Genomic DNA, 16082 nt, shown 5'->3' on the forward strand with positions numbered 1-16082 from the left:
ACAGAAAACATTTCGCCTCACAGTTTTCTAGACTTTGAAGCAGGAACTGTTGCAGCCAGCTATTCTGAACAGGGCTCCCATGCCTCACTCCCCCACTCTTCCTCTCAAACTGTTTTTCCAACAGATCAAAGCACTTCTAGCTTAAAGAGTTAACTTGTCTACAGTTTTTAAATGCAAATAAACAAGTACTTGGATAACTAAGATACCTAAATACTGACAATTGGCTATTGCTAAGCAGATACCCACACAAAAAAAAACATCCAGCATCATGCAGAGTAAAAAGCCAATGGGATCAATGATGATTGTGCTCATTTACAAACATTCCAACAAAAAAAAAAAATGTAATAACAAACTTGTCAGTACTCCCAATATCCCTGCACACACCTTAGTATACTTAGACACTACTTTTTCTACTAAAGTTATTTATAAGGCAAGGCAAAACCTATTACATGAGAAATAAAAGCCTGATGTTTACTCTCGTATGACTATGTTCAATTAAAGAACACAAACTGACATAGCTGACAAAAATACCCCCAGGAAATTAGTCTAATTGGCTTAGATCTGAATTATTTCTGAATATTTCTAAGTTGAAATCTTTTAAATAATACTTTTACTTTATTAGTGATAAAATAATTACCCAACACATGTATGGACCTTAAGCTTGCATATGGAGGTCAGTGCAATATTTAAAATAAAAACTTTGACCTAATTGCTTTTAAGAAGTCGTCATCATGCAATTAACTAAATCTTACTAATATGCAACTTGGAAATTTGTGACTGTGACCCTGCACTTTATTACATTCAAGAGACAGAATTACACCAATGTTTTAAGAAATTGCTTCAAAGGTGTCTGATCTATCTCATTTACAGTGAGGAAAGAGACATCACTAGGTTTTTATACCCATGTGCCAGGGCAGAAAGAATTTCAACGAGTCCAAAGGAATGGAAAAAAAATCCATTTCTGAGCTCTGTATGCAGAGACTTGTGAACATAAAAGCTTGCAAGTCAATTTTAAACACAGTGTATCTCAGTAAAATGCTGTGTAGTAACTTCACCAGGCTCAACAATTTAGATGTTCAGACTTTATTACCTCCAGTTAACCAGGGTTGGGAGGAGCATTTCAAAAGAATATACTTTTCTTCCTCAGATTTCTCCAGAGAAGATGTGAAAGTGGTGAGATCAATTTGGCTGGACAGAATCGAGAAGGACAAGCACTTATCAATTCAATACAGAAAGAATAGGGAGGTTTCACTCGCCTGCAGGACACAACCAGCCAGCCTTCATACTAGAACGCGGATAGAATCGAGAGACGCTGAGACATGCCGATTATTTTTAAATCAAGATGATTCTGTCTGCAATACTAATGCAGCACTATGATATACAACCTTGGCTCCACTAATTTCAAACTGTTAAGATTATACAGAAAAGAAGCTTTTACAGAAAAGAATTATAAATTATTATCAGATACACAGACTGAAGCGCATCAAGGATAGGTGGGAAAATACAGAGCAGATCCCAGAAACTGTGACTATCAGTCTTCCACATTAAGGGAGAAAATACTATAGCAATTAGTTACAGAACAACCAACTCACACTTGTGTGTGTATAGATGCTTACACACACACAAACAGTTAATGTTTGACTATAGATACTATAAATGTTCATTTATTTTTTAATTAAAAATGTGAATACCCTCCAATTTTTGAGTACCAAATTTTCTCAATTAATATTTTTTAATACTAAAAAAATGCAGTTTATTTTTTTCAATTCTTAACCCTCTTGCCTCTCTTTTTCTATTGTTCCAGTGGACAGCTTCAAAAGCAACAGACAATAGGTCCATAGATATAGAAATAAAAAGTTACTGAAAAAAAACTAAAAGTTTTATTCTATGTTTTTTGTTATTACACTTGGAACTTTCAACAGTATTTTCTTGCACTTAATTTCCCTTTTTAATTTCACACATGGAAGATATTATTTGGCACTTGAACAGGCCCCCCGTATTTTTGAGTTCTTACACTGGAGAGATGAACGGATAAACTCCCATCTCTCCTGCTCTTGATGCTTGGCTGGGGACAGTTTTCAGCTGCAAGTTAGAAGGCAAGAGCGCATCAATCCACACTGTGAGAATTATAGTCTCAGAATGAAAATCTTCCTTTTTTCTTTTTTCCTCTCCCATCAAGTACTAAAATATTTTCAGGTTTTCAACAAATCAGTAAATATTTCATTTTGTCATCTTTGGAAAAAAAAAAAAGTAAAGGAATCACAAGGGAATTTGGGTTAAAAAAAATAGAAGAAAAAAAAAAAACAGTAAAGAGCTGCATGGGACCAATGGTTCCTTACCTGAGTTTACTGCAATTATGACTTTCATAATGGGGTGAAATGACTCTAGCTCAAATGTACCCTGTATCTAACGTCTCCATGTTGAACTGCATTCTGCTTCTCTTACGTGACAGGTAAGATGTTTTTACTATGCTGCAACAGATCTCTCAAAGTCCTAAGTAAGTCCTTTTCAAGCTGTTCAACTTAACATAGAACACTGAAATATTCACTGGAACAACAGACTGCATGAAAACGAATCTGTAGCTTTGGGGTTAGGGCACTCAGCTGGCAGGGGCAACCCCTGAATGCCAATGCCTTTTGAAATTAGTATTTAATTCTTCACACAGAATTGAACAGCTGCAATGAGAGAGGGAGAAAACTCCCGCCAAATGTGTTAGAGCATTTTCCAGTGATGATTACAGGCAAATAATTCTAGCAAAAGCACTAGACCAATTCAGCCAAATCCAGCAGCTGAAGGTATTTTCTGCACTGAGGAAGAATGGTAAACCTCACCCTGAAAAGAGGATTAATAAAATGGCAGATAACAATTACAAAGCTGATTAAAGATTTGGGTTTAAATCTCTATTATATTCTACTATTTCTCTTTTATACAAAGTGTGACTAAGACTTGTTTTTTTTTAAACAATAAATCTGAATTTCTATATGTAGGCTTTTTCAAGTTATGAAAAACCTAACATAACAATGATTGAAGTTTTCATTTTACCTACTTATCTACTCTTTCTTTTTACTACAACACTAATCCATAATACTTTAAAATAGATGGCTTAGGTTTTCCTCATTTAAATTATTATTTATTTAATTAGATAACTAAAATCGTCTTTTTCTTTTGCCAAAATAATGTCTTTTTTACTTCAGCACCCATGATGGTGTAAATTAGGCAAGAGAAGGTACTCTGTTTTCCTAAAATCAAAATCAAATAAAATCATGTTGAGTTTTTGACCATAGCTTGAAAAATGTTTGTGCCCAAGTCAATATTCTTACAAATAAAGATCAGATATGTCAGATACTAGATTTTTAGTAGAACAGTGTCCAAGAGGTGGTATATAATTCTTCTGGTGGCAGAGCCATTCACAGACAGAAATGGAAACAAAATCCATTTCCCAGAGCTCAGGATACAATTTAGGAATCACATCCTTAATTAATTTGCTTAATCCTTTCTTGAACCCATTGACTCTTTTGGTCTCTACAGTGTCATGTTGCAAAGACTTACAATGCAATTGAATACATTGCCTGGGATTTTGCTAGTGTCTTTTGTTTCATTGACCATGCTCTCTAAACACAAACTATGTATGTATGATAAATTGTTTTGAAAGACTATCTTTGTATAATATTCCCTTGGCAATTTTGGTTCTGAGTTACAATACAAAAATCAATATTTAACCTAGTCACAAAAAAATATGAAAATAATGAATCATTTTAAAATTCTCTCAACTGCCACAAACATCTAAGGGAAATAATTGAAAAACTAAAAGTTATATGAAACACTCTTGAGAAAGTGAAATACCAGCAAGTGTACAACAACTTTCAGCTAATTAAGGCAACACATGATTTTACAACATACATAATGGATGGCAGCATATACTTTACCGTTTACTGAGCACTATCGATAAAACCATCAACATTTTTCACTCAGACAAGGTTTCATGTTCCCGCTAAACAGTGAGCTAAACACACTAAATCTTCCTCTCTACAATGCAATCATAGCCATCACTACAATTCTAAAGCTACATCCTTCCCTAAACGCCAACCATTTACAATAGAGAAGCTGTCCGCTTGTTTGTTTTTCCATTTAAAGCAAGAAGCAAAAGTCTTGTGTCCTAGCAGCAAACACACAAGAAACAATTTATTAGCTTTTGCAGTTTAACACACATTATGGACCCTTTACTCTGCACTTCCCGAAACAGTACATTCTGATCAATCCATCAACATCCATCACATTTCAGTATTACGAAAAGCTGTTCAGAAAAGGTAGATCACATGAGGATTTTTTCTCACGTTATTTAAAACGAACACAGAAGTTAGAAGCATCTTTTTCATTTCTAACTCTTCCTCCTCCCCGCTCTCCACCACAAATTTACACAAATGCACACACGCTCTACCTCTTTACCCCTTTCTATAACACCAAGGAACGGGCCTTTCACTCGTTTTCACACAGAGTGAGTAAAGCTGTCAAACTTTCTGTAGTGAACAGCCTGATGGAACCAGAGTCAGAACAAAGCCAAATATGTATAACCACTTTAAATAGATCTCTCTCCATCATGCCAGTAGATTAAAAAATTATTATTATTATAAAACTCTGAGGGAATGAAAGGACAAGCCAAAGGTGCCGGTGGAGAGAAACTTTGCAACTTTTGTTTGTGGAAAACGGCTGCAGGAGATTTCAATGGGGCTTCTCTTTACAACTGCAACAGAGATTACCTTTTTGTTGGTACCCAGTTTCTGGTAACAACTGATTCAGATGCAGCTGTTGTGCTGAAGAGGTTGCCTAGCTATTTTCCAGTGCATGAATTAACTAAGACTGCACTGATGAAATCTGAAGACTACTAGCTCTTGTAGCAACAAGTTGTTGAATAAGATATTTTCCAATAAAACATAAAGCAAAAACTGACTAATCTCATATTAGTGACTAATCTCAGATTAAGCAGTCAGTCAGTCTCACAATCTTGAGCAAATGAGCTCTCTGTTGAAGAGACAAAGAATAGATGTTTTAGGTTTGCTTTTGGGGGGCTGTGGTGCAGTGGGGGGTTCTGAATGGAGTATGATGAAGAGCACCCCACTACCACACCACATCGTACTCTATTGAGTATGATGAAAAGGAAAGGTAAGAAAAATTAATGATACTGAATGACTTATTATGGATCCTCAGGTAAGACAAGACAAGATCTAAAATACCTTAAATGATAATAATTAAAAAGTAAATTAAAAATAAAAGACATCTGCGATGGAAGGCCCTACAATATTTCCAAGGCAGACTCTAACAAAAGGAGCACATGGAGCAACCATTACAGACGAGACACTCCATGTTACTCTCCAATAGGTTCAAGAAATGCAATCGATTTCCAATTGTTCCCAGGTACAAACAAAAGAGAAACTGTCAACACACACTCAGATAAATCACTCACTGGGGCAACTGAACACTATTGTAGCAAAAAATAAAAAATAAAAACAATAAAAATAACAATAAAAATAACAATAAAGGCTGACCACTTATTTACATTCAACAGTTGTATAAAAGCCTAGACATTAACAAAACCTGTGAAAACTCTGATTAGTGATTAGAGAAGTCAGAGACTGCAGATGATAAATAAGAAAGAAAAAGAACATGCAGAGGTAAATTATCCTCACTAGAGTATATGCCAATACTATAAGAGGCAAACTCACTGGAGGCAATACAATTTAAAAGTACCAGCAAAAAGTCCACTTGTTCTTGGGTTTAAAAATCCCGTGGGATCATCATGAAGTTTTGTTAAGGGCAGAGAACTCAAAAAAGTAAGGCAAAGTTTGAGAATATGTTCCAAAGAACAGCCAAGTACAAAAACGAAGTTAAAACAAAATCTGTGACCACCTAGAAAAATTTTATATGCCCTGTAGCAAAGACTGAAAGGTTTTTGAGCAAAAGCTCCTACAAACTGGGAGTTCTGTTCTGGAAGTCACAAAATAAACAGAAGAGCCAGAATAACAACTAGCATTAGCTATTACAAAACGCAACACTATACTTATGCTTGAACTGTCCTAAAAATAAAATGGTTAAGAGAAACAGTGCAGTCACATGAAGAAGAAAAGGGTTTATTATACCAAAAGTGTTTTAAGTCACTGAGAATATTTCCATGCACATATAAGCAGCTAATGTAGGAAAGCACAAACCCCAGATAATCCTCCAAAAAAGGACTAGCACACTTTTAATTTTTAAATAGAAATACCAGTAAATTTGTATCAATGGCTGAAGTACCACTATTTTCTTAGATACAATGTTCAGTAACTGTGACTTTAGCGTGAGGTTTTAGGTTTTCATTTTTTAATATTCATCAAGAATTCATTCTTTAATTACACGGAGGACAGCTTGGCTATTGGAAATGATTTGTCCCTTAAGTACATGAAATATGATAAACTAAAATGTACAGGTCATCAGTCCTCAGTCCAGAGATCCTGTGAACACGTAGCAATCAGTTTTAAAACTCACTATATGCTTCCAGTGTGTTCTTTGAAGGAGAAACACCTTACAATGAAGTCTTTTCTAAAACTGAACTTTTATATATCTGATGGCTGATACTGAGCCACAGTAGTTCACAAAATTAAAGTTTCAAAAAGAACTGCCAAGACCATTTAGCCATCTTTCACAGAACTCACACAATGAAAGAGGCAAAGGCATACAAAGGCATACAATGAAAGACATATTTTTTCTTTTATTTTCTTTTTTCCCCTTTCTTAATTATTATGTTTAGGAAATGTAAGATCCACGAGGAAAATCTGTGAAATACTTGAGGTTTCGATAGGTTTTTTTTTTGGATGGAAATATGGAGAGGACTATTGTTTAGTGTTATTAGCTCTACTAACACTTTCATTATAATTGTAAAAAGTCAAACACATGTAATTTGTCAAATATTGAGAGGACTGTCATTATGCTGATGATCTTCATTTGCATTGTTAAAAAGCAATTGTTATTTCCTTAGTAAAAATAGGAAAATTGTATCTGGCAAAACATTTCCACCCCTGCAAGAGAGCAATGGATCATTTCCAGCAATGTAAAGCAAAGTTGGATAACCCATTAACATCGCAAAGCAGCTATGCATCACTTAGAGTTCATGGTCAAAAAGAAACCTCTACTGTGTGCAACTCAGTGAGTAACAATCTAATGTGTGACTTTATCAAGCACCTCATTTAGTTTTGTGAACCCCTTTGTGGTAGCTTGAACAAGGACAGAAAAGGGAAGTTATTCAAAGGCTGAATTACAAAGCAATAATAAGAAAGAGACTGTAGTATTTTGATGGAAAACAGATATTATCACCACGAAGTTAGTAGTACTGAGACACAGCGTCACCAAACTACACCAAATTAAACCAATATTGTGAAAGCTGGAAAATGTATTTAATGGAATACTGATGGCATTTCTTAAACTATCTTCACAGAATTACAGAATATTAGAGATTGGAAGGGACCTTGAAAGATCATCTAGTTCAATCCCCTGCCGGAGCAGGAACGCCTAAATCATGTCACGCGGGAACACATCCAGGCAGGTTTTGAAAGTCTCCAGAAAAGGAAACTCCACAACCCCCCTGAGCAGCCTGTTCCAGTGCTCTGTTACCCTCACCGTAAAAACGTTTTGTCTCATATTTAAGCAGAACCTCCTATGTTCCAGCTCACACCCATTGCCCCTTGTACTATCATTGGGTGTCACCAAGAAGAACCTGGCTCCATCCTCCTGACACTCTCCCTTTACATATTTATAAATGTTAATAAGGTCACCCCACAGTCTCCTCTTCTCCAGAACAAAGAGACCCAGCTCCCTCAGCCTTTCCTCGTAAGAGAGATGCTGCACTCCCTTAACCATCCTTGTGCCTCTGCGCTGGACTCTCTCAAGCAGTTCCGTGTCCTTCTTGAATTGAGGGGCCCAGAACTGGATGCAATATTCTAGACGTAGGCTCACCAGGGCAGAGTAGAAGGGGAGGAGAACCTCTCTTGACCTACTAACCACAGCCCTTCTAATACACCCCAGGATGCCATCGGCCCTCTTGGCCATAAGGGCACGGTGCTAGCTCACGGTCATCATGTATTCATTTTCCCAGTAGCTAACTCATTTGCATGGTGTGAAAATTTCTTAATGGGCAAGATATTTATAAATTTCAGTTTCAAAACAAAATTTATTATTACTAAAGAGACTTTCAAAAACAATTAATAGAGAAAATTCATATTTTGAATCTATTCTGAGTGATTCCCCTCACTGACTGCATTGTCAGGTATAATATTTTATCGGGGGTATCGGGGGGAGATGGGGGTGAACAGCCCCAAGCAATGTTTTTTTTCCTCAATAAGCAGTTTTCAACCTTAATTAGAAGCAGTGTTCACCTGCCCCAGAGACAAATTTCTGGCAACACTAGCCATCACGTGCATAGTCCCACTGAAACCAGAAATGCTACATTAGATGAGAAATGTTTGCAGAACTGGGCCCCAAGCAGTAAATAGTATCAGCCTGAATGTAAGATGAATGAATGACATAGCATGGAAGAACAGTTCAGTTCCACATCACGGACACATATCTGAAAATAAGTGCAACTCCGGGAGATATTTCCAAGAGCCTTTTGGAACAGAAACTCTTCTTACACTATGTATGACCAAATGCTTAACACTGCATATCAGGTGAACCCGCGCGTGTCCTTTTCCCTCCTTCAAAGCAAAACCCTGAGGAGGTTATTCTTACAAACTGCTGATGGATTAAAAAACATGTTGTTTTATTCTTGGCTTACCTAGCATTTTAGTAAACCAGGTTCTGTTCAGGCTTACAATTAGAGGCAATTCTAGTGTGTATACAGGCTCTTGTTTACCTAGCAAACTCTAAGCAACCTCTATCCCTTGCTTATTGTCCTTCTTCTCCTTCCAGTTCTAAAAAAAATTCAGCTTATTTATGTTAACATGTAAGTATGAGAGAATCCACCTTGACTGTAAATGCAAAATGAAGTTGCTGTGCTGCTTATTTAGGAATATAACAGTATTTTTTAAGTTCAGTTTTCAGTATCAGTCACTCAGTGAGGATATGAATGCATGGTGCCATGTGAAAAAATCCATTTCCAAAGTAGAATCATTTCTAAAAATATTCACTGCTTATGGTGGCATCTCCAGTTAACCATCACAGACCAGCATAGTAACACTAGTGTTCAGTATTAATCAATGTTTTGTTTGAAGTTTCCTTTTTTTCCCCTGATTCCAATAATGTGACAAGAGCAGTACAGTGCATTACCAACAGCATCTGAAAAACACAGCTTATGAAGTCCAAGTAGCAAATATTACATTATTCCTTCTAAATGAAAGCCCGGCAACACAAAACCAGTGATAATGTAATTCAGATACCATAAACTGACCAATGAAATTTTATAATGATGTTAAATTGTTTTTCTGAGAGATATGGAACATTACCTTGACATCCTCCCCCACCCCCCAATCCTAAGGAAGTGAGGATTATAACTTCATGCTGTTTATCTCTTCCAATAGCTTTGGAACACATTACTCAGTTTTAACAAAATTTGACAGAGGGATATGGCCTCAAAGATATTATGTTCCCACATGTTTTGTGACACTAAACAGATGGGAAGAGGAGAGAGATCTTTATGTAATCACATTACGTATCCCACTGAGAAAAAAGCTTCGGAGTATACATGTGCTTTGTTAAACTGTAGAGTATTTCCAGGAAATACAACTTATGCCACAACCAGAGAAAAAACTTCAGGTGAAGCATATAAACAGACAGAAAACATGCACAGAAAGGAAAACAGCTCCCTACTTTTGGCACTTATGAAGTTACTTGTTATGAAGGAGACGCAGCAGAGGAAAAATCATGTTTATTTGTTATCTCCTACCTGACTTCGGAGATTTCTACTTCCTAGGAAGCCTGATGACTTCAGTGGCAGAGATAACACTGACAGGTTACACTTCACGACCCATCGGTGCTGTTCTTCAACATCACTGTTGTAAACAGAGATCAGAGCATGACTCTTACTCATTTTGGATTCATATATAATCTCCGAATATGTGTTTAGTTGGGAGGTTTTTTTTGTTTTGTTTACAACTCGTAACTGTATTCTTATATCTTTCTTATTGTTTTTCTCTAATACTAGGACTTCAGCAACTTATGACTATTTGCAGGGTTTACAGTATACTGGAAGTGTCAACTCTGTATACTTTTACCCTTCTTTTTCTGACATTACTAATAATACTAGTCACAATTTCTGTGAAGCTATTCTAATACACGCTGTTTTTAAACAAACACGTAGGAGTCAATATGCCAGTGGAAAGCACAAGGAGTAACGCATTTCAGACATACCCTGTTCCACTGTAGGGAACTATCTCATGACCATGGGGGGCTCATAGCTGCCATTAGCTACCTACTGCAATTTATTTGAAAAAAAGTCAACCTAAAACATTTCATTTCAGCATTAGTCTATGGAAGTTTGGATGATATGTTTGTCAAGGCCAGCATACAGCTGAATCTCTGCAGGATTACACAATCAGATTTAGAGGGAACAAAATTTCCTAACACTTTATTATTTTTGCTTGGAAGTAAGCTGCATCTATTCCGCTTTTTTTTTTTTTTTTGACTTGCCCTGAATGCACCAAGATATAAAATCACCTCCTGCTTATTTGAGCTTTGCTGCATCTTTCTTGTCAACTGTAATTTCAAAGCAAACTAACTGAAAATAACCAAAAACTGAAAAAAGAAGTATAAAAACAGAACTTAAAATTGCATTTAAAATAAGTACTGATATTCTCAAATTCAAACATGTTTATATTATAAGAGAGAGTTTTCTTGCATAGCCAGGCAGTATTAAGATAAGTAACTATGTAGATTTTTCCTTTAACTGTTCCACTGAAACAGGAAGCTGCCACAGCAGTGTTAAAGGAAATGTCTCCCACTTTGCACAAAGGGGAGGATGTTGTTAATTATTTGTTGATTATTAGCAGTTTATATGCTTTGCAAATTTCATCAAAGCTTCTTCTGTACAAGCTTACTTCTAAATGAGAAGCTCTGTCATTTACATTGGTGTAACTCCCTGTGAGAAAAGTAGTTTTCTGCAGTTTAGCTGAGACTTTTCACATGCTAGATAATCAAAGCTAAACCATAAATAGCATTCTTAATAGTATCTGCATGAGGAATGACAGTAAACAGTTACAAGACTCCAAATTCATATTGTAGGTGATAGCTTTGTAGGCAAGATTAGGAGGGAGTATCACCTAGGAAACAGACAAAAAATATAAAGTGTTTTGGGGACAGCCTGGCAAAGACGACTGCTTAAAATGTGATTCTATTGAGGTAAGCTAATAAAGTTCAATATTACTAATGACTTTCATATTGCATACAGGGAGATTATTCTCATATGCTTCTGATCTCTCTTTCTCTTAATATTAGGCATCTCTCAAAATTCAAATGTGCCCCAAAAACTTCTGGGAAAATGTGCCAATGTTCTTCAAATCCAATTTCATTCAAGTGTGTTGAAGTGTGCTTCATCTTTGAATAATCTGTTAAGGATTTTAAACTGTGTTTTCATTCTTTTCTTTCCAGTCAATGATAATTAAAAATGACTGATTACAGAATCAAGATAGCAAAAAAACATCTTATGGCCTATATGTGAAAAGCTAACTTTAGGAACTAGAAGGGAGCTGGAAGAAAAAAGAAAAAAAAAAAACATAAACAAAAAGAGTATTTTGAGTACTTCATAAAATCTGCATTTCTTAATGAATGCCATCAGACAGCTTCTACAAATACTACTATACTACATACAGGATGAGTTACATAAGTATAATGAGATGTGCAAGTTCATTTTAAACTGTTTGATCTAGATACCATTTACAGATTCATTATACAGCTCGGAGCTCAATGTTAGTTAAGTTTTCCTGCTGCAAAGCACTTCACTTGCTGAGGATTCCACTTGCCATATGAGTATGAGGTTTGTCTTACACCCTTCTGGACTGAGCACATTCTCTCCCTTCCACTCATTGTGTTTAACATCTACGGCATTCAGAAAAGCTGTAGAACAGTAGTTCAGCATGATTCATATTCTGCCTTTGAAATGAAGAATTCTGAACATTTAATATATGGGAAGTATATGTAGTGAATGAAAAAACAGACTTGCTTCATTTTCAGTTGAACAGCTACTCTTCTTTCCATTCTGGCTAGAAAACTTAACTCTTACAAGGGTACATGTCTTTCTCTCTTAACATTCAAACTCTCTTACATGTCATCTCACCTGCTCTTGTCTCAAGGCATTGCATGCTAAAGATTCTGTAGGTCTCAGTCTTCAACCTCTCTCATAACTAAAGGCATATCTTTGAAAGATAGCTTTATAAATGCTCTCAGCTGGGTAGTCTCTCCTCAGGATTAATGTTGTTTCAAAAGCAACTGCAGCACTTCTGCCAGCAGAAGACAAATTTGCTCTCTATTTTCAGCGTCAGATAAATCTTAAACACAGCTGAAGGCATTCAAGCCATCAAATGAGAGCACATACAGCACTTGCATAATATCAATCAGCATATGGCTGGCAGAGCCTGCTTGGGTCATAAGGGTGGGTCTTCACAAAGTGAATGAGCACAGTTTGTTCAGATTTTTAGGCCTGTTTAAAAAAAGATCTGTTTCAATTCCGGGGCTAGTTATTTTCCTGTGTGAAGTCCTGGCAGCATACCATTTTCTTAGAAGCTCTAATTTGGAACAGTGTTTTTTCCCAGTGTTGGGAAAATCTCAAAGGCTTTGGGAATTTATTGAAGATTATAAATGCACTTAAAAATTCAGGCAATTATTCCAACTGCCTGAGCTACCTGAGTTTGAACTATTTGTTCTTAGCATTCACAAAAACAAGTGATAGGTATGTTTGTAGACTGTTTTTAAGAACAGGTATCTCTTACTAGTTGCTACTTTTTAATGAAGCCTTTTTCTTTCTCATGTTCTGTTCGGGAAATAAATTTGTAATATATTTCTCCATAACCATATCCTTTCCTGAAACTGTAAATGTGAAAAACATGCTTATTTGCTTTGCTAGACAAGCTGTTTATTCCTAGCTTTCTCTAAAACATACATTTGCACACTTTTGTGTCCTCCCTTATAATCTGAATTCAGCCTACAGCTTTCTAAGCAAAATAACCTGTAGAAGAAATACTGGACCAAAAAGAAAGATCTTACTGTCTTCAGGGTAAGTGGTAGTATTTTACAGTTTGAAGAGGAAGGAAGATACTGTTTGCTTTCCACTGTAAAACAATAATTACTGGCAAAAACTCTGCTTTGAGGCAGGAAAGGGATATACGCTTGTAAGCAGTACTTAAATCAGGAATGTGGTTTTGGATGCTACCTAAGCTGATTGCTTTGAATTCCACTGCCTCTTCTCAGTGACATACTGTATTCAGGACCTAGAGGAGTTGGAGAGGTTTATAGTAGCTGTGACTGGCTGGGAAGAACAGACAGGCAGAAGGGAGGGACTGAGCTCTATCCAAATGCACTGCTGAACGTAATGCCCTCGGCCCTGCACTGTAGCAAGAGCCTGGCTTGGGACAGGTAGAAATTACTAGTAGCAGTTTGTTTTATTTTAGCAGAAGGCAGCAAGGAACTAAGTGGATGTAATTAGTTCAGAGAATCCTGTGAGAGTCTTGGATCTTTCTCCAGTATTTCAAAACTCCAGTGTTTTCCAGAATTCGAGCCTGTGCAGAAACACATTAAGAAACAGGCCACAGTAAGGGCAATTTATGTGTAGGCAAGCCGGACCAATGATTATGGCAAATCTAGCCTTTGAAAGTATGCCAACCATCCAATTCTAAAATTGAGAAAGGAAAACTATTTTAATGTTTAGAATGTTATTATGCTTGTCTCTAGGAAAAAAGTCAATTCCTGCTTAGTAAATCTGGTTTTGCATGGATTCGGAATAATACCTTTGATTTTGTCTGATTCAAACAATGGGACTGCAGGAAAATACTATCATCAAAACTGCAGTTATGAGTACATCTTATGCAAATGAATTACAGTCCTAAATTCTTCCATCAATTTTCTAGCTCTCTCCCAAAACATTTTCCTAACTATTGATTTCCCAGCCTACCTTGTTGCCTCAGGAACAGCTTAGTCTTTTGATGCAGGACACAGTCAATCCAGCTGTAATTAAAAGAAACAAGCATTTGAGGAAAGATGGAGAAGGGCAAGATGACAGGCAACTGCTTAAGTACTTCCTAATGAAAGTTTGTAGTTCTTTCACGAAGCTGAAGACCTGTTTCCTGGATTACTGCCACAAACTAAGACATCTTAAATTGTTGGAGGCTTTTCTGGCAATATACAGACAATTTTGTAGTATAAATCTTTGTATTTAAATCACTGTCCTAGTTACTGAGCATGCTGCAAGTTAAAATCTCATGTTACTTCTGTGGGACATTTCTCAGGTGATAGGGATAGCTCCTGCACGATGTTATGTTTTAGATGGATACAATTCCTACAGCTCCAACTGTTTTCATAATTTACATGCGCTATTTCCTGACCAGATATTTCTGTACACCTTACTGTTTTAGCAAAGAGAGATTTTTGCTTCTCAAAAACGAAGTATTTCTTAAAGGAATGAAGATGAAAAAAAAAATCCTCTTCCTTATTTAAATCACACATCACACCATATGTACTTCAAATAGTTCTGGATTACTGCAGAAACTTGCCTTCTTGTGGCTTGGGTACGCCCCCCTCAAAATCCTGTTTTTATGTGTGTACTCTGCAAGGCTATACACTACAGAGATCCTCAAGGCTGCTAAAATTTGGGAGAAGAATGAGAAAACCAAACAAACAAAAACCCACCACTGTCATACCAAGCTAAGCAGACAAGCTTACAGAACTAAACTGCTGTCAGTATTTGAGCTGATCCATTTTTAAGGTAAGGGTACACAGGCTGGCTGATATACCCTAAGCTACACGTTGAATTAAAAGCATTTTACTGCACCATTCCTGTTGCTTACTTTTAAAGCGTTAAATTAAATCCTAATAAACCTCTAACTATGCCGCTTTGTCGTAAATTATTTTTAAAAATTCATGTATTCCACAATAAAATGAAATCCTTCAATTCATTGGCATACAAGGAGCTCATTTCAAATATTTACCAAGGAATACGCCAGAAACATAGTTCAAAGGCATTTTGACAAATCAGAAAGGTTTTCCTAAAATATAATCTCAAACATATGGTTCCTTTCGCTCATGCAATTTTGGAGCCAAGAGTGAAATTGATAGCTAGAGAAGAATGAACAGAAAAAGCTGCAATCTTAATATGAAAATAAAATACTCGATGAAAAGATCAAGTTTCATTTCCATTAAGAAAGAAATTTGTCTTTAGCTCCAGTGGAAGCAGGAACAGCTTCCAAACAGTGCCAGTTTTCACTGATGCACAGCTTGATATTAGAGAGACAGTAAGGAAGATATAATGTGCCACAGAACATTAGATTTAAAATGTGCTTTCTATTTGCTGCTTATTTTTAACAGTCCACCTTGGATCCAGGCCTAAATAAGACCCCTTAAATCTTGTGAGCTAAAAGAAACAGACAAAACAAGCTGTGGTTTTAGAATTAAGTTTGATAATTAAACTTCTACTTAGTCTTGTCACGACATCATGACAGTTTTTCAGTCAGAAAAGACAGGCCTCCTCAGTGTTAGCTGTTATAGTACTACATTATGCAAATGTAAAGGCTTCCTCTTTACTCCGCCTTGCTTCTTTATGCCCAACAATGTTTTCAACTCATCACTCAGTGTCAGAACACATGCCAACATGTGTAACAACACATCTTCTGGAAAGAAAGTCTTCGTGTTTTCTTGCACCATCAATCATTTCTTACTTCTTGTAGTAAGATTTGAAGTTGATAACTACACTGGATTAAAAATGTGTTCTGAATAAATGTGCAAAATGAGAATTCCCTACTAGTTTTACAGCCTATTATGTAGTAAATTTTTACTGGTCCAAATCCAGAAAAGACAATACTACACTGCAGAATCTTCCCTAAATTATCGTGCTTGAACTTCCCCTAGCACATCAAGGA

The 16082-nt window shown here is 36.3% G+C and overlaps 2 protein-coding genes across 2 annotated transcripts in view; one reads left to right on the plus strand and one right to left on the minus strand.

Annotated features, from left to right (window-relative positions):
* The window catches only part of SPON1 (spondin 1), a 330516-nt gene extending 326540 nt beyond the window's left edge, over positions 1 to 3976 (minus strand). The window contains exon 1 of the mRNA XM_080592283.1: positions 3927 to 3976. Within this exon, the coding sequence (XP_080448409.1) occupies positions 3927 to 3961 (35 nt within the window). The 5' untranslated portion in view covers positions 3962 to 3976. The remainder of the gene's footprint in view (positions 1 to 3926) is intronic.
* Positions 3977 to 5090: 1114 nt separating this feature from the next.
* Positions 5091 to 16082, plus strand: part of LOC308196561 (uncharacterized protein C11orf91 homolog) — a gene marked incomplete at its 5' end in the record, with an annotated part of 111870 nt that continues 100878 nt past the window's right edge. Inside the window, one exon of the mRNA XM_080595697.1 lies at positions 5091 to 5160. Coding sequence (XP_080451823.1) covers positions 5091 to 5160 — 70 coding nt within the window. The remainder of the gene's footprint in view (positions 5161 to 16082) is intronic.

The sequence above is a fragment of the Anser brachyrhynchus genome, assembly GCF_964034855.1.
Source record: "Anser brachyrhynchus genome assembly, chromosome: 5".
Taxonomy (NCBI): Eukaryota; Metazoa; Chordata; class Aves; order Anseriformes; family Anatidae; genus Anser; species Anser brachyrhynchus.